Source organism: Plecotus auritus, assembly GCF_963455305.1.
Source record: "Plecotus auritus genome assembly, chromosome: 3".
Taxonomy (NCBI): Eukaryota; Metazoa; Chordata; class Mammalia; order Chiroptera; family Vespertilionidae; genus Plecotus; species Plecotus auritus.
Window position 1 is genome coordinate 184,660,178 of NC_137772.1, and position 17,433 is coordinate 184,677,610.

Sequence of the window (17,433 nt, forward strand, 5' to 3'; positions counted from 1 at the left end):
GACTTTGAACAACTTCCTTTCTTGACCACCTGTCGGTCATTTTTGCTGTAGGAGCCCCCTTCTATCGATCCCAGTGCATATGAAGCAGACCTTGTGTTGCCCTCACCTGTTTCACTTCCAGTCCCTGGGCTCCCTGGTGTGACAGAGGTGCCTAAAGGAGGAAAAAGGCAGATGGTGCAGTCATCTTTCTAAGTGTTACTAGCCAGTTATATGAACTACTTTGATATTCCATTGTTTAAATTAGAACTCTATGACGCTAATCCTCTCAACGGGTGAATTTAATTAGCGTATCCTACCTGGCTTGGTTTTCTGTGAGCTGCTGCTGGATCCAGGTGAAACCGTGGTGGTATCTATTGAAACAAGTAGAGTGAAGCTTCAACCTAAGTCCACATTTCATCATGCCAGTAATACTTATTCTAAAACTCTTCTGTGAAATATTACTTAAGGCCTTTGGATGTACATTGAGCAGGATATTCAAAGATTCTTCCAATAATGTAGGTTACACTTTAGCAACTAGAGATCAGCAGTGAACAATAAATATGATAAATAACTCAAAGTGATTGATGTTAGTAGATGCTATGGAAAAACAAAGAATATAGTAATTGGGTATTGGCTGCATGGGATGGACCACATGTTGGCCTCATCCCTGCCATCCAACAAATAGCTCTCAAGATGGAGAGATGTGAAGCCATGAAGTTCCTGTGTGAAATGCAGGCCCTTTTCCTCAGCCCAATTTCCATTCTGTCCACTGTAGCCCACAAACAAGGACTTCATAAAACTTCAAAGCCTCACATTCAAAAAGCTCATCTACCCAGGTGACTAAGTTAGTTGGAGCATCAACCCATACACCAAAAGTTTGTGGGTTATGTTCATTTCTTTTTATCAGAACACGTCAACTAACTACATTATGAGGTTAAATATGGAGACTTCTTGCTAACCTACCTGTGTTGGAACCTTCAGATACACTGGTTGTCCTAGCGAGTCCCTGTGTTGCACCTAAAAATGAGAAATATAAAGGCATCAACACAGCTTTAGCTCTCTCCTTCAAACTAAATTAACTCCATGGCCTTGAACTCCTAGACGGCCATGCCTGAGACTTGTATTTCAGAAATAACAAGCCATCAGTGTCTTACCACAACTTTCTATCCTGAACAACCCAGTAATCACTGTTTTTACTGGGGTTTCCTTTTCCACACATCCCAGTGAAAGTGAAAGGAGACCTATGTCACACTCACCTGTTTCACTTCCAGTTCCTGGGCTCCCTGGTGTGGCAGAGGGGCCTAAAGGAGAAAAGAGGCAGTTGATGGAGTCATCTTTCTAAATGCTATTCACCAATTATATGAGATATTTTGATATTCCGATGTTTAAATTAGAACTCTGTGAATTGATCCTACCTGGCTTGGTTTTCTGTGAAGTACTGCTGGCTCCAGGTACAATTGTGGTGCTACCTATTATTGCAAGTAGAGCGAAGCTTCAAAATAACTATCTGTTTTACCTCCAACTGATATTTATTAAGCAAATCTTCTGAGCAATTTTGTTTTAGGATTTTGATTGTATCAGTGAACACCACATTCAAAGATTCTTCCCTATGTGGCTTATATTCTAACAGCTGGAGGCTAGCAGTGAACAGTAAACATGATAAATAAGTCCATTTGATGCATGTTAATAGGTGCTATGGAAAAATGGCAAACCATATTTAAGAATTGGGTCCGGGCAGGCAGGGGCTCGCCCATACGTAGGTCATCCCTGCCATCCAACCAGGAGCTCTGAAACCCAGGGTGTGTGCAAAGTCAGAGGAAGACATGCGACACCAGAGAATTCCAAGGTAGACCCAGGTTTGTGACTCTGGCATGCTCTGTCCCCATAGGGAATGCAGGCCTATTTCTTCAGCCCAACTTCCCATTCATGTCTTCACTGCTGCCACATAAACAGAGATATGATTTTTTTTAAGCCCAAAACCTCATAATGTAAAAGCTCACCTCCTACAAGTCCTGCTTGTGTGGTCCCACTTCCTTCCGTGGAAGTTGTGGCCTCTGATAGAGAAAAGAAGGGAAGGAGTAAGACTAGGTGGTGGGAAAGTACACATTGTGGTAATGTCAGAATATATGATCCACGATGCCATAGTGGCATATATATTTAGACATACCTGTAACATAAGGTCCAGGTTCCCGAGTTTTTCCAGAGACTATACCAGTAGTACCTGCAGCAAAAAAAGGAGCAGAACCCTTAGTTCCATTGCTTGTTCACCACGTGATTTTAAAAGAATCTAAAGTCTCCTTGTAGCACCAGACTATAAGCGACAAATGTGAGTTTAAGTGCCAAGATGCCATCCATATGAGCCCCATGGAGCATTCCTGTGTACAAGTTTACTGTGTAACACCTAAAGATCAGAAAGATAAAGGCATCAAGAAGCCTTAGCTCAACGTCAAGTAACTGTGATGAGTGGAATGACTGGAAGGCATTTCCTGAGGCCTCTGTTTCGGACAGAAATGAGCCATCAGTGACTTTCCACAATTTCCTTTCATTGTTGCTATTGGAGTTCCCTTTTCCAAGATCCCAATGAAAGAGAAAGGAGATCTCATGTCACCCTCACCTGTTTCACTTCCAGTGCCTGGGCTCCCTGGTGTGACAGAGGTGCCTAAAGGAGGAAAAGAGCAAATGATGGAGTCATCTTTCTCAATGTTATTCCTACATTACTTGGAGTATTTTGATGTTCCAATGTTTGAAGAAGAACTTTGTGACTCTAATACACTCATATGGTAAATTTATTTGGTATCCTACCTGGCTTGGAATTCTGTGAACTGCTGCTGGCTCCAGGTGAAAGTGTTGTGCTGCCTATTAAAGCAAGTAGAGTGAAGCTTCAACGTAAATACACATTTCATGATTCCACAAATATTTATTAAGCAAGTCTTCTGTGAAATATTGTTTTAGGCCATTGGATATATTGGTGACCAGAATATTCATAGATCACTCCCCTAATATGGCTTATGTTTGAGCAGCTGGAGTCCAGCAGTAAAAAATTTATAATAATAAAAGGGTAATATGCTAATTAGACCACACGTCCTTCCAGACGTCATTCAGGATGTCCTTCCTGATGAAGCCAGGGCTGGAGGGAAGCCAGATCGGGTCCCAGGTGCCTGCAGGCAGCCCGAGGGAAGCCCGGGTCCCAGGTTCCAGGAGGGAAGCTGGTACCAGCATCCAGGGGAAGGAAGGCCTACTCTTGCACGAATTTTCGTGCATCGGGCCTCTAATAAACATAATAACTAGGTCAATAAGATAGGCTTAGTGAGTTTTATGGGAAAATGGCAAACCATATATAAGTATTGCAGCCTTGGAAGGCAAGGCCTGGCCCACAGGCGGGTCTCACCCCTGCCTTCAACAACTAGCTCTGTAAGCCTGGGCCTCTGGAAATAATGCTGGAGACATGTGAGTTCATGGAATTTTGAGGCTGACCCAAGTTTGTGACTCTGGCATACTGTGTCCCTAGAAGAAATTCAGGTTTATTTCCTTACCCTTCCTGCGACTCATGTGTTCACTCTAGCAAAACAGGGATTTGATAAACATCCCAAAACTTTAAGCTAAAACTTCTGCTTAAACCCATTTCCTCTATGAATGTTATGGAAGGATTATAGACTAGATTGGGGGAATGTATAGAGTAGGTGATTGTCAGTATACATTATCTAAGGTACCAATGTCCAGATTTTGGGTGAATTTTCTGCCTTACCTGTGTTGTAACTTCCAGGTTCCAAAGTTTTCCCAGAGACTATACCAGTAGTACCTACAACAACTTCAATTGCTTGTTCACTAAGTGATTCAAAGAGGTACCTAAAGTCTCCACATAGCAGCAAGTGATAAGCCTGAGACTTTCAGTTCAAAGACATCATCCATTTTGCTCCATGTAACATTTTTTTCTATAACTCTTTTTCTGAATTCTCAACTATCAGGTCTCTTACTTTGGAGGAGAGATAATAATTTTCTTTCCATATTACTATTTACCTGTCATTAATTTGACTTTATGATGGTCTAGTGAAGGTTCTTGTAAGCTTAGGCAATCAGGAGGCAATGTAAGGACTGGCTTATCTTTTTATCTGAAATTGCTTGACATAACATATAAAAATAGTGTAGATATATTTTCAGAAGACTATTTTAAGATATTATTTTGAAATGCAGGTATTAGCTTAGAGCACTCACCTGTCCCTACTCCAACTATAGTTGTTTCCCTTTCCCCAAGGAAAGTTGTGGCCTCTGAGGGAGAGAATGGGGAAAGAAGTGATTAAAGAATATTTCAGAATCATGGAAAAGATATGATGGTACCCCTTCCAATGAGTAGTATCAGAGGGGAAATCTAATTTGTGGGAAGAGGTGGGGAAGATTCTATTTCAAATTGTAGACTCACCTGTTTTGGAACTGCCTGGGGCAACAGTTGTGCCAGGAGCTATACCAGTGGTGCCTAAAACACAAAACCAACGGTAGTCACCATGTTTTCTTTTTTAAAAATGTGCACCTTAAAAAAAAACCCAAGTATATTGTCATTTTATCTAACTGGCTCGCTGTCTACCTCTTCTTTGCTGGTGAGCTGTATGTATTTTCCCATTAACCATTTTTCATTCCCAAGACTTTCAGAGAGATAATGTTCTCAACCTGAGGCAACTTCCGGGCAACATTCTATTTTGGTAAACTGGTTGGATTTCTCCCACACTCACCTGTTTTCTTCCCATTGACTTCACTTTCTGGTGATACAGTGGTACCTGCTGGGGGATGGAAACGGAAGAAGATATGAATGTTCTGAAAATTACAGCTACTGAGAAAATATTGTGCTGTTCTTTGTTTTGTTATGTGTGTGTGTGTGTGTGTGTGTGTGTGTGTGTGTGTGTGTGAAAAGCCAACATCTAATGGGGCAGACATGTTTCCAGAGTTTATGTAGCTCTTCTTTATATATCAGGAATAGAAAAATTTCTCACTTTCCTCTTCAAGTCTTATAACATCTGTAAATTTCTCAGAATTATTTGGACAATCATGCCATGTTCAAGGATTACAGCTATAAGTCTGAACTCTGTTATTAGCAGCTTAGCAGGACAAATTTTTAAAACTTAAAAAGAATCAGTTGGCCCAAAATACAGTATTAATGAAGAAAATGTGAACAGCTCTCCAGAAAGTCTTTCTCTCTCGGCTCTCCTATGAGCATCATAATTAGTGGTTAGCAGAAGGCACGTGATGCTTCCTCTCACCCGTTCTGAATCTATTTCCAGTGATACCCGCACCTCCTGTGGAAGTTGTGGCCTCTGAGGGAGAAAATAGACAAGAAAGTTCTGGGTGTTAGGAATGTTGGGAAGAGGTATTTTGTATTATATTATCACAGCAAGCCTATAAACCACTTAATTTCCATCGTGTCCATAGAGATGGTTTTCTCATATTTCAACTCCCCCTGTGTTGGAAATAGCTGTTTTAAGAGATCTCTTAGATCACTGCCCTACACACTGAGTGATGCATGGCCAATGGTTCCCACTCAACAAAGGCAGAATCCAGTGGATCAGATGGACAAGTGGGGAAACCAAACACCTCATTGCATAAGGACCAAAAAGGGATTTTATATCAATTAATAAAATAAGACAAAAATACCAGTCTTTATGGAGCTTGTATTTGAATGTAATTGCTAAAGGACTGCAGAAGTGGGCAATTTTCAGAAAAGTGAAATGTTATATAGAACAACATTCTTCTTTTGCTTATCTTTTAAAACTTAAATTTAAAAAGAAACATCAGGAAGCCATGAAAGCTAAAAATGTTCATGAAAATGGTAGGTGACAATGCTAATATACTGAGAAGTATGATACTTTATTTTTTAATGAGGAGGATATTTCTAGCGTTATCTTTATTTACTTGATTTTGTATGTTTACACACAACCAATGTAAAATTTAACTATTATGTAAGAAACTCCATACACCTTTGTTATGACTTCAGAAGGCATAAGAATAGGAAAAGCAAAAGCTCTATGCTACCAAACTCTAATTTGAAGTTTATGTTTTATTAATCTGATAAATTATGACTTCTGCTATCTTATTTTCTATCTAGTTACTCTAACACAATTTCTTAAGTGTATATTTACAATGTTATATTTTCTTACCTGTTACGTTAGCCTGTCCTGGTGGCACTAAAAATTAAAAACACAACATATATATATATTTTTTTAATTTATCTCAACTCAAGGATTAATTTATACTAAATTATAGTTTAGGAAGAATATCACAGTCCCTCAGTTACTTTTCAGTGCTCAAATGGAAAAGATAGAAATATTTCAAACTACATTGTGAGGAAATAGCTTTTTGTCATTTTAATTTCAACTTACCTACAATGAGTTCTGGTAGAACTTTGTTCGCTGAGCCAAAAAAGAGAAAAGATTAAATTCATGTTTCAATTAAAAAATATACTTATTGAATTGCATTTTAAAAATTCACTTCAGTGCTTCAATGGCCCATATATATATATATATATATATATATATATATATATATATATATATATATAATTAAAAAACAGGAGTGTTATTTCCATAGCAGTTTACCTAAAAATTCAAGTCAGGATGAGGGATCTCTTGGGGGAAAAAACTGTAAAGTGTTCTTGTAAAAAATCATTCATAAGTTACAAATTATCAAACTGAAAACAGAACCACTGCCTTTTTCCCAAGTAAAATATTTACAAACAGTACCTCTTGTCTGGTTCCATTTAATTTAAGAGTAAATTCTTGAACTTGGAAAGTGCAAAAAGAAATAGTAATAAAAGGATAAAATACATACTGTGCTCCAATAGTTACATATCCTAGTAGCCATGGTACTCATTTATAATATACTCTTGGTGCTCAATAAATAATATAAAGCATATGAATTCATTTACATTTACATAACCATTCAATGAGTAAAGCATAATTATGAATTTAGTCTGAATTAAATTTTTGAATAAATTATTTCCAGGTGGCTAGTTTGTAAAATAAATTTACAACAGGGAGTTTTTAATAGTAGTTAGAATAGATGTAGCATAAATCTTTACCAGAAAAAAATTATTAGCAATCTATTCCTTAAATAATAGACAATTTAGTCACTAAATCTTAGGTTCTATTAGATAACCTACAAAGTGAGACATGTCTTTCTCAAGTACCATGATACATTACTAGTCCAGAAACTTAAATAATAATGTACTCTAGCCTCGAATAAATAATTTATTCCGTGTATTGTTATGAAAAAATTGTCCTATAAGTATTTGTAAATTTTCTGTCAAGTTGGAATAACTGAAAAAAGAAAGGAAGTGATGAACTTTTTATTTATAAAACAATAGAATTATAGTTTTGTCAAGTAAAATGCCTTAAATCATGCTGTTTTGGAACAAATACCACAATTTTTCTTGTATAAAAAATTTTTAACCTTTTTTTAATACCTGTTGCTGTAGTTATTATAGTTAGAAAGGGGGAAAATTTAAGTTTTGTACATATAAAAAGCAAGCTTTTCTTAATGGGTCATTAAAGATCATTGTATATTTGTCTTAGAGGATGACATGTGCATGTGGTGAAGATCAGTCTCTGGAGTCAGGAAGCAATAGGTAAAAACACAGGCCCCACTCTGATTGACTGAGGAACCTGGACCAACCCAGATAATGGCTTTTTTAAAGTTCCTCATGAGTAAATGAGATAACCATTCTTATTCAAATAGTTAAACAAAATAATATATTTAAAAAGATTTTAATTATGTAACTGGTATTTTTATTAATTATTTTATCATTTAAAACTAGCCAATGAACATGAAAACAAATAAAACACATACATCCAGCATGCCCTGTTTACTTACCTATAGTGGTACTTCCTGATGGAATTGTTGAGCCAGGGGTGCTTCTTATGGAACCTGAGACTGAAAATGGAAAGTCATAAGCAGTGTTTTTATTTTGGGGGGATATAACCTGGACATTGTCACTGTAACTACTTTGAGCCCAAGTGTTGTAGTTCCAGTACTGGTGAGAAAGCACCTATCCTATATAATAAAAGGGTAATATGCAAGTAGACCAAACAGCAGAACAACCAAACAACCAATCAAAGCATAATATGGTAATGATATGCTAAGGCTGCTCAACCACTGGCTATGATATTCACTGTCCACCAGGGGGCATATGCTCCGACCAGTAGGTTAGCTTGCTTCTGGGGTCCAGCCGATCAGGACTGAGAGAGATGGGCTGGACATGCCCTGGAGCCCTCCCACAGTCCTTCCCCAGCCCATTTGTGCACCATTGGGGTCCCTCAGCCTGGCCTGTGCCCACTAGCAATCTGGGACCCCTTGGGGGATGTCAGAGAGCTGGTTTCAGCTCAGTCCAATAGGCCACTCCCTTTAGGAGGGTGCCAGATGCAGGGCTCATGGCTGGCGAGTGCTGCTGCAGCAGCACCAGCCTCTCCTGATAGGGACTGATTGAGCACAAGCCCGCGGCAGGCACAGTGAGGCCAGGATGAGTAGGAGCAGGTGGCTTTGGACTGTGGGTTTTGGCCCAATCCCTGCAGGCCATCCAGAGAAACCCCACCCATGCAAAAATTTATGCACCAGACCTCCAGTTAAAATATAAGGCCCTAAATACTGGATAACTTGGATCTGATTTTTATATTTATAGTACACTGATATTCATGATTAGATGTGTCAGAAAACCTTATGTTGAGCCACAACCTGAGCCAATAGCATCCCTTCCCACTCTTCTGATTTACCAGGTGTGGTTAATCTGGTTGTGCTGCCTGCTTCAGTGGTTTCTCCATATGATTCTTCAGTTGTGCCTGGGTAAAGGGACAATTGATTATTATCTTTACATGATTCATTTTAGTAAAAATAATAAACTTACATCCATTTAACTAAACTTCAATTTTAATGTTAATAGTAAACCTAGAATTTAATTTTATATTCCAAAAAATTCAGGCTTTAGTAATTAATTTAAGCTCATCATCACAATTTGGGTGTCAGGTATGTTTGTGCTGGATCACCCAGGTGAGCCTTGCCTGATTGGTTTCCAGCAGAGGTGGCCCCAGAGGCTCCTGCTCTAGCTGTGCTTCCTCTGCTTGCCTCGGTGCTAGCTCCTACTGACACTCTGAATGCACCTGTCAATAAAAAAGTAGCAGGGATGAAAACATCAAATTATTAAGTGTGAAATATCAATTTAAAACAATAATGTTCTATAAACTTCTTATATTATTAAAAAATTCAAGTCATAAATAGTCTAATCCTTATAAATTTATATGTATAGTTCCAAATTATTGGACCAAAACTCATATTACTCAAACTCTTAGGTCTATTTTTGACTAAATTGACTTACCTCCAGATGTGGTAATATCACTTCCTGGCATCATCGTTGAACTTCCCAATTCAGTTGTTGATCCAGTTGTCAATGTATCTCCAGATAGCAGTCCAGTTGTCCCAAATCTGTCTGCTGATGTCTCTGTTCTATCTGATGGTCCAGTTGATAATACAGAACTTCCTTGAGTAGATCTGGTGGTACCAGCTGCTAATCCAGTTGTCTCTGATCCTTCGGCTGGTGGTCTGGTTGTTGCATTTTTTTCAGATGATGATTCAGTTGTACCTGAACCTTTAGCAGATGATCCAGTTGTTCCAGATTCTGATCTTACAGTTGTCCCTGAACTTCTGGCTGTTACACCAGTGGTTCCTGACATTCCACCTGTTGGGCCAGTGGTTCCTATCCCTCCCTCAGGCAGCCTGTTTGTTGCAGGTCCTTCAGATGATGATTCAGGTGTTTGAGACCCTGTAGCAGATGTTTCAGATACTGATGTTCCTGTTGTCCCTAAACCTACAGGTGCTACAGCTGTGGTTCCTGACATTCCACTTGTTGGGCCAGTTGTCCCTGTCCCTCCAGCAGATGATCCTGTTGTCTCTGGTCTTTTAGATGATGATTCAGTTGTTCCTGCACCTCTGAAAGATGTCGCAGTTGTCCCTGATCCTTCAGGTGTAACACCAGTAGTTCCTGACATGTGACCCATTGAGACAGTCGTTTCTTTCCCTCCAGCTGATTGTCTGGTTGTTGTTGTTCTTTCAGATGATGATTCAGTTGTTTCAGAACCCTTAACAGGTGACCCAGTTGTTCCAGATTCTGATGTTGCAGTTGTCCCTGATACTCCAGGTGTTACACCAGTGGATCCTGGCATTTCAGCTGTTGGACCAGTTGTTCCTTTTCCTCCCTCAGATGGCCTGTTTGTTGCAGGTCCTTCAGATGATGATTCAGGTGTTTGAGACCCTGTAGCAGTTGTTTCAGATTCTGATGTTCCTGTTGTCCCTAAACCTACAGGTGCTACAGCTGTGGTTCCTGACATTCCACTTGTTGGGCCAGTTGTCCCTGTCCCTCCAGCAGATGATCCGGTTGTCTCTGGTCTTTTAGATGATGATTCAGTTGTTCCTGCACCTCTGAAAGATGTCGCAGTTGTCCCAGATTCTGATCTTCCAGTTGTCCCTGATCCACCAGGTGTTACACCTGTGGATCCTGACATGCCACCTGTTGAGACAGTTGTTCCTATCCCTCCAGCTGATGGTCTGGTTGTTGTAGTTCTTTCAGATGATGATTCAGTTGGCCCTGAACCTTTAGCAGGTGACCCAGTTGTTCCAGATTCTGATGTTGCAGTTGTCCCTGATACTCCAGGTGTTACACCAGTGGATCCTGGCATTTCAGCTGTTGGACCAGTTGTTCCTTTTCCTCCCTCAGATGGCCTGTTTGTTGCAGGTCCTTCAGATGATGATTCAGGTGTTTGAGACCCTGTAGCAGTTGTTTCAGATTCTGATGTTCCTGTTGTCCCTAAACCTACAGGTGCTACAGCTGTGGTTCCTGACATCCCACTTGTTGGGCCAGTTGTCCCTGTCCCTCCAGCAGATGATCCGGTTGTCTCTGGTCTTTTAGATGATGATTCAGTTGTTCCTGCACCTCTGAAAGATGTCGCAGTTGTCCCAGATTCTGATCTTCCAGTTGTCCCTGATCCACCAGGTGTTACACCTGTGGATCCTGACATGCCACCTGTTGAGACAGTTGTTCCTATCCCTCCAGCTGATGGTCTGGTTGTTGTAGTTCTTTCAGATGATGATTCAGTTGGCCCTGAACCTTTAGCAGGTGACCCAGTTGTTCCAGATTCTGATGTTGCAGTTGTCCCTGATACTCCAGGTGTTACACCAGTGGATCCTGGCATTTCAGCTGTTGGACCAGTTGTTCCTTTTCCTCCCTCAGATGGCCTGTTTGTTGCAGGTCCTTCAGATGATGATTCAGGTGTTTGAGACCCTGTAGCAGTTGTTTCAGATTCTGATGTTCCTGTTGTCCCTAAACCTACAGGTGCTACAGCTGTGGTTCCTGACATTCCACTTGTTGGGCCAGTTGTCCCTGTCCCTCCAGCAGATGATCCGGTTGTCTCTGGTCTTTTAGATGATGATTCAGTTGTTCCTGCACCTCTGAAAGATGTCGCAGTTGTCCCAGATTCTGATCTTCCAGTTGTCCCTGATCCACCAGGTGTTACACCTGTGGATCCTGACATGCCACCTGTTGAGACAGTTGTTCCTATCCCTCCAGCTGATGGTCTGGTTGTTGTAGTTCTTTCAGATGATGATTCAGTTGGCCCTGAACCTTTAGCAGGTGACCCAGTTGTTCCAGATTCTGATGTTGCAGTTGTCCCTGATTCTCCAGGTGTTACACCAGTGGATCCTGGCATTTCAGCTGTTAGACCAGTTGTTCCTTTTCCTCCCTCAGATGGCCTGTTTGTTGCAGGTCCTTCAGATGATGATTCAGGTGTTTGAGACCCTGTAGCAGATGTTTCAGATTCTGATGTTCCTGTTGTCCCTAAACCTACAGGTGCTACAGCTGTGGTTCCTGACATTCCACTTGTTGGGCCAGTTGTCCCTGTCCCTCCAGCAGATGATCCGGTTGTCTCTGGTCTTTTAGATGATGATTCAGTTGTTTCTGCACCTCTGAAAGATGTCATAGTTGTCCCTGATACTTCAGGTGTTACACCAGTAGTTCCTGACATGTGACCCATTGAGACAGTCGTTTCTTTCCCTCCAGCTGATTGTCTGGTTGTTGTTGTTCTTTCAGATGATGATTCAGTTGTTTCAGAACCCTTAACAGGTGACCCAGTTTTTCCAGATTCTGATGTTGCAGTTGTCCCTGATACTCCAGGTATTACACCAGTGGATTCTGGCATTTCAGCTGTTGGACCAGTTGTTCCTTTTCCTCCCTCAGATGGCCTGTTTGTTGCAGGTCCTTCAGATGATGATTCAGGTGTTTGAGACCCTTTAGCAGATGTTCCAGTTGTTTCAGATTCTGATGTTCCTGTTGTCCCTAAACCTACAGGTGCTACAGCTGTGGTTCCTGACATTCCACTTGTTGGGCCAGTTGTCCCTGTCCCTCCAGCAGATGATCCGGTTGTCTCTGGTCTTTTAGATGATGATTCAGTTGTTCCTGCACCTCTGAAAGATGTCGCAGTTGTCCCAGATTCTGATCTTCCAGTTGTCCCTGATCCACCAGGTGTTACACCTGTGGATCCTGACATGCCACCTGTTGAGACAGTTGTTCCTATCCCTCCAGCTGATGGTCTGGTTGTTGTAGTTCTTTCGGATGATGATTCAGTTGGCCCTGAACCTTTAGCAGGTGACCCAGTTGTTCCAGATTCTGATGTTGCAGTTGTCCCTGATTCTCCAGGTGTTACACCAGTGGATCCCGGCATTTCAGCTGTTGGACCAGTTGTTCCTTTTCCTCCCTCAGATGGCCTGTTTGTTGCAGGTCCTTCAGATGATGATTCAGGTGTTTGAGACCCTTTTGCAGATGTTCCAGTTGTTTCAGATTCTGATGTTCCTGTTGTCCCTAAACCTACAGGTGCTACAGCTGTGGTTCCTGACATTCCACTTGTTGGGCCAGTTGTCCCTGTCCCTCCAGCAGATGATCCGGTTGTCTCTGGTCTTTTAGATGATGATTCAGTTGTTCCTGCACCTCTGAAAGATGTCGCAGTTGTCCCAGATTCTGATCTTCCAGTTGTCCCTGATCCACCAGGTGTTACACCTGTGGATTCTGACATGCCACCTGTTGAGACAGTTGTTCCTATCCCTCCAGCTGATGGTCTGGTTGTTGTAGTTCTTTCGGATGATGATTCTGTTGAACCTGAACCTTTAGCAGGTGACCCAGTTGTTCCAGATTCTGATGTTGCAGTTGTCCCTGATTCTCCAGGTGTTACACCAGTGGATCCTGGCATTTCAGCTGTTGGACCAGTTGTTCCTTTTCCTCCCTCAGATGGCCTGTTTGTTGCAGGTCCTTCAGATGATGATTCAGGTGTTTGAGACCCTGTAGCAGATGTTTCAGATTCTGATGTTCCTGTTGTCCCTAAACCTACAGGTGCTACAGCTGTGGTTCCTGACATTCCACTTGTTGGGCCAGTTGTCCCTGTCCCTCCAGCAGATGATCCGGTTGTCTCTGGTCTTTTAGATGATGATTCAGTTGTTCCTGCACCTCTGAAAGATGTCGCAGTTGTCCCTGATCCTTCAGGTGTAACACCAGTAGTTCCTGACATGTGACCCATTGAGACAGTCGTTTCTTTCCCTCCAGCTGATGGTCTGGTTGTTGTAGTTCTTTCAGATGATGATTCAGTTGGCCCTGAACCTTTAGCAGGTGACCCAGTTGTTCCAGATTCTGATGTTGCAGTTGTCCCTGATACTCCAGGTGTTACACCAGTGGATCCTGGCATTTCAGCTGTTGGACCAGTTGTTCCTTTTCCTCCCTCAGATGGCCTGTTTGTTGCAGGTCCTTCAGATGATGATTCAGGTGTTTGAGACCCTGTAGCAGATGTTTCAGATTCTGATGTTCCTGTTGTCCCTAAACCTACAGGTGCTACAGCTGTGGTTCCTGACATTCCACTTGTTGGGCCAGTTGTCCCTGTCCCTCCAGCAGATGATCCGGTTGTCTCTGGTCTTTTAGATGATGATTCAGTTGTTTCTGCACCTCTGAAAGATGTCATAGTTGTCCCTGATACTTCAGGTGTTACACCAGTAGTTCCTGACATGTGACCCATTGAGACAGTCGTTTCTTTCCCTCCAGCTGATTGTCTGGTTGTTGTTGTTCTTTCAGATGATGATTCAGTTGTTTCAGAACCCTTAACAGGTGACCCAGTTGTTCCAGATTCTGATGTTGCAGTTGTCCCTGATTCTCCAGGTGTTACACCAGTGGATCCTGGCATTTCAGCTGTTGGACCAGTTGTTCCTTTTCCTCCTTCAGATGGCCTGTTTGTTGCAGGTCCTTCAGATGATGATTCAGGTGTTTGAGACCCTTTAGCAGATGTTCCAGTTGTTTCAGATTCTGATGTTCCTGTTGTCCCTAAACCTACAGGTGCTACAGCTGTGGTTCCTGACATTCCACTTGTTGGGCCAGTTGTCCCTGTCCCTCCAGCAGATGATCCGGTTGTCCCTGTTCTTTCAGAGGAGGACTCAGTTGTTCCTGAACCTTTATCAGATGACCGAGTTGTCCCAGATTCTGATCTTCCAGTTGTCCCTGATCCACCAGGTGTTATACCTGTGGATCCTGACATGGCACCTGTTGAGACAGTTGTTCCTATCCCTCCAGCTGATGGTCTGGTTGTTGTAGTTCTTTCAGATGATGATTCAGTTGGCCCTGAACCTTTAGCAGGTGACCCAGTTGTTCCAGATTCTGATGTTGCAGTTGTCCCTGATTCTCCAGGTGTTACACCAGTGGATCCCGGCATTTCAGCTGTTGGACCAGTTGTTCCTTTTCCTCCCTCAGATGGCCTGTTTGTTGCAGGTCCTTCAGATGATGATTCAGGTGTTTGAGACCCTTTAGCAGGTGACCCAGTTGTTCCAGATTCTGATGTTGCAGTTTTCCCTGATTCTCCAGGTGTTACACCAGTGGATCCTGGCATTTCAGCTGTTGGACCAGTTGTTCCTTTTCCTCCCTCAGATGGCCTGTTTGTTGCAGGTCCTTCAGATGATGATTCAGGTGTTTGAGACCCTTTAGCAGATGTTCCAGTTGTTTCAGATTCTGATGTTCCTGTTGTCCCTAAACCTACAGGTGCTACAGCTGTGGTTCCTGACATTCCACTTGTTGGGCCAGTTGTCCCTGTCCCTCCAACAGATGATCCGGTTGTCTCTGGTCTTTTAGATGATGATTCAGTTGTTCCTGCACCTCTGAAAGATGTCGCAGTTGTCCCTGATCCTTCAGGTGTAACACCAGTAGTTCCTGACATGTGACCCGTTGAGACAGTCGTTTCTTTCCCTCCAGCTGTTTGTCTGGTTGTTGTTGTTCTTTCAGATGATGATTCAGTTGTTTTAGAACCCTTAACAGGTGACCCAGTTGTTCCAAATTCTGATGTTGCAGTTGTCCCTGATTCTCCAGGTGTTACACCAGTGGATCCTGGCATTTCTGCTGTTGGACCAGTTGTTCCTTTTCCTCCCTCAGATGGCCTGTTTGTTGCAGGTCCTTCAGATGATGATTCAGGTGTTTGAGACCCTTTAGCAGATGTTCCAGTTGTTTCAGATTCTGATGTTCCTGTTGTCCCTGAACCTACAGGTGCTACAGCTGTGGTTTCTGACATTCCACTTGTTGGGCCAGTTGTCCCTGTTTCTCCAGCAGATGATCCAGTTGTCTCTGTTCTTTCAGAGGAGGATTCAGTTGTTCCTGAACCTTTAGCAGATGACCCAGTTGTCCCAGATTCTGATCTTCCAGTTGTCCCTGATCCACCAGGTGTTACACCAGTAGTTCCTGACATGTGACCCATTGAGACAGTTGTTTCTTTCCCTCCAGCTGATTGTGTGGTTGTTGTAGGTCTTTCAGATGATGATGCAGTTGTTCCAGAACTTTTAGCAGATGATTCACTTGTTCCAGATACGGAATTTTCAGTTGTTCCTAATCCCTCTGGTGTTACAGCAGTGGTTCCCGACATTCTACCAGTTGTCTCTGACTCTATAGCTGATGGTCTTGTTGTCCCTATTCCTTCAGATATTAATTGAGTTGTTCCTGAACCTATAGCAGATGTTACAGCTGTTCCTATTTCTCCATTTGATATTTCTGTGGTCCCTGAATCTCCAACTTCTGATTCAGTTGTTTGTAATCCTCCAGTTGGTGTTTTGGAAGATGACCCAGTTGTCCCTAGTGTTCCAGTTGCTGCTTCCATTGTCTTTGATCCTTCAGATGAAGGTCCAGTTGTCTGTGAACCTACATCATATGATCTAGTTGTTTCAGTCTTTCTAGTGTTGCCTGATTCTCCAGCTGATGTGATTGTTGTTCCTGTCAATCCAGATGAAAGTACTGCTGTGGTTCCTGATCCTTCAGTTGCTTGTACAGTTGTTCCTATCAGAACATTTAATAAAAATACATTGTTTAAAAGTTGTTCTGGTCCTTGACTAACTGTAGGGCTTATGCTGCTTTCTTTCTAAACTATAGTTTTGTGCATCTTCATTCCTATTGCCACCATCCTATTTTATACATTTTATTTTTCTACAGTGTACCTTCTTCCTAACTCTTTACTCATTTAACATTACTGAATATTTTATATGTCATGTATGTTCTCAGAAATTTGTATTACCTCATTTTAGCATCAGAATAATCCTGTGATATGTATAATATTACTTTCCATTTTTATAGAGAAAAAATTTAAAATTGTTTAAATCATTTCTCTAAGATTTACCTAGTAAGCAGATAGTTCTCTAATCCCATAGATAATCCTAGTAGATGTGAGAGACATGTAGACATAAAAGTAAAATTACTATCCAAGCAAACAAAGAAATTTACAAAGAAAGCCTCAAAGCACTAACATAAAGAGAGGCAATTCTGAGCAACTGGGATTTCATTTTAGACAGCCTGGCTAGCAAAGTCTCTCTGAAAAGATGCCATTTATTTTGGGATCTGACAAGAAGCTGACAGTCATGGGAAACATCATAGGCAGTGGAAACAGCCACTACAAAGGCTATAAGGATGAACTGAATTACATGTGCTAGAGAAGCAGAACTACATGGTGAATTTATAGGTATCATCGGAGGTTAGGGGGAGAACATTAGAAGGTGAAGACATATATGATGGATTGGGTAAATTATTTGAAATGAGAGAAAAGTTGCACATTTTTCTAAATGCAATAGAGTATAGTTTTATGCAAGGAAGCTATACATTTATATACATATTTAAAATCCCTCTTTCCACTCTATAGAGAATATATGGTAAAAGGTGCATTATAGAAATAGAAAAACCAGTAAGAGGTGATTTCAGGCTCAGACTGTGTGCTCAGTGGTTTTTCCTGTCAACTTACGAACCAGGAAGTCATGATTCAATTCTCAGTCAAGGCACATGCCTGGGTTGCAGGCTTTATCCCTATTGGTAAGCATGCAGGAGGCAGCTGATAAATGATTATCTCTCATCATTGATGTCTCTCTCCCACTCCCTTC

General features: G+C 41.7%; 1 protein-coding gene across 1 annotated transcript in view; it reads right to left on the reverse strand.

The window, feature by feature from the left end:
* MUC19 (mucin 19, oligomeric) overlaps positions 1-9,683 on the reverse strand; it is a gene marked incomplete at its 5' end in the record, with an annotated part of 48,113 nt that extends 38,430 nt beyond the window's left edge. The window contains 18 exons of the mRNA XM_080660229.1: positions 107-151; positions 297-350; positions 943-996; positions 1,236-1,280; positions 1,395-1,448; positions 1,980-2,033; positions 2,147-2,200; positions 2,594-2,638; positions 2,782-2,835; positions 4,192-4,245; positions 4,397-4,450; positions 4,704-4,748; positions 5,229-5,282; positions 6,123-6,149; positions 6,345-6,374; positions 7,834-7,893; positions 8,730-8,795; positions 9,329-9,683. Coding sequence (XP_080516355.1) covers positions 107-151; positions 297-350; positions 943-996; positions 1,236-1,280; positions 1,395-1,448; positions 1,980-2,033; positions 2,147-2,200; positions 2,594-2,638; positions 2,782-2,835; positions 4,192-4,245; positions 4,397-4,450; positions 4,704-4,748; positions 5,229-5,282; positions 6,123-6,149; positions 6,345-6,374; positions 7,834-7,893; positions 8,730-8,795; positions 9,329-9,683 — 1,204 coding nt within the window. The remainder of the gene's footprint in view (positions 1-106; positions 152-296; positions 351-942; positions 997-1,235; positions 1,281-1,394; positions 1,449-1,979; positions 2,034-2,146; positions 2,201-2,593; positions 2,639-2,781; positions 2,836-4,191; positions 4,246-4,396; positions 4,451-4,703; positions 4,749-5,228; positions 5,283-6,122; positions 6,150-6,344; positions 6,375-7,833; positions 7,894-8,729; positions 8,796-9,328) is intronic.
* Between the last annotated feature and the right edge of the window lie 7,750 nt (positions 9,684-17,433).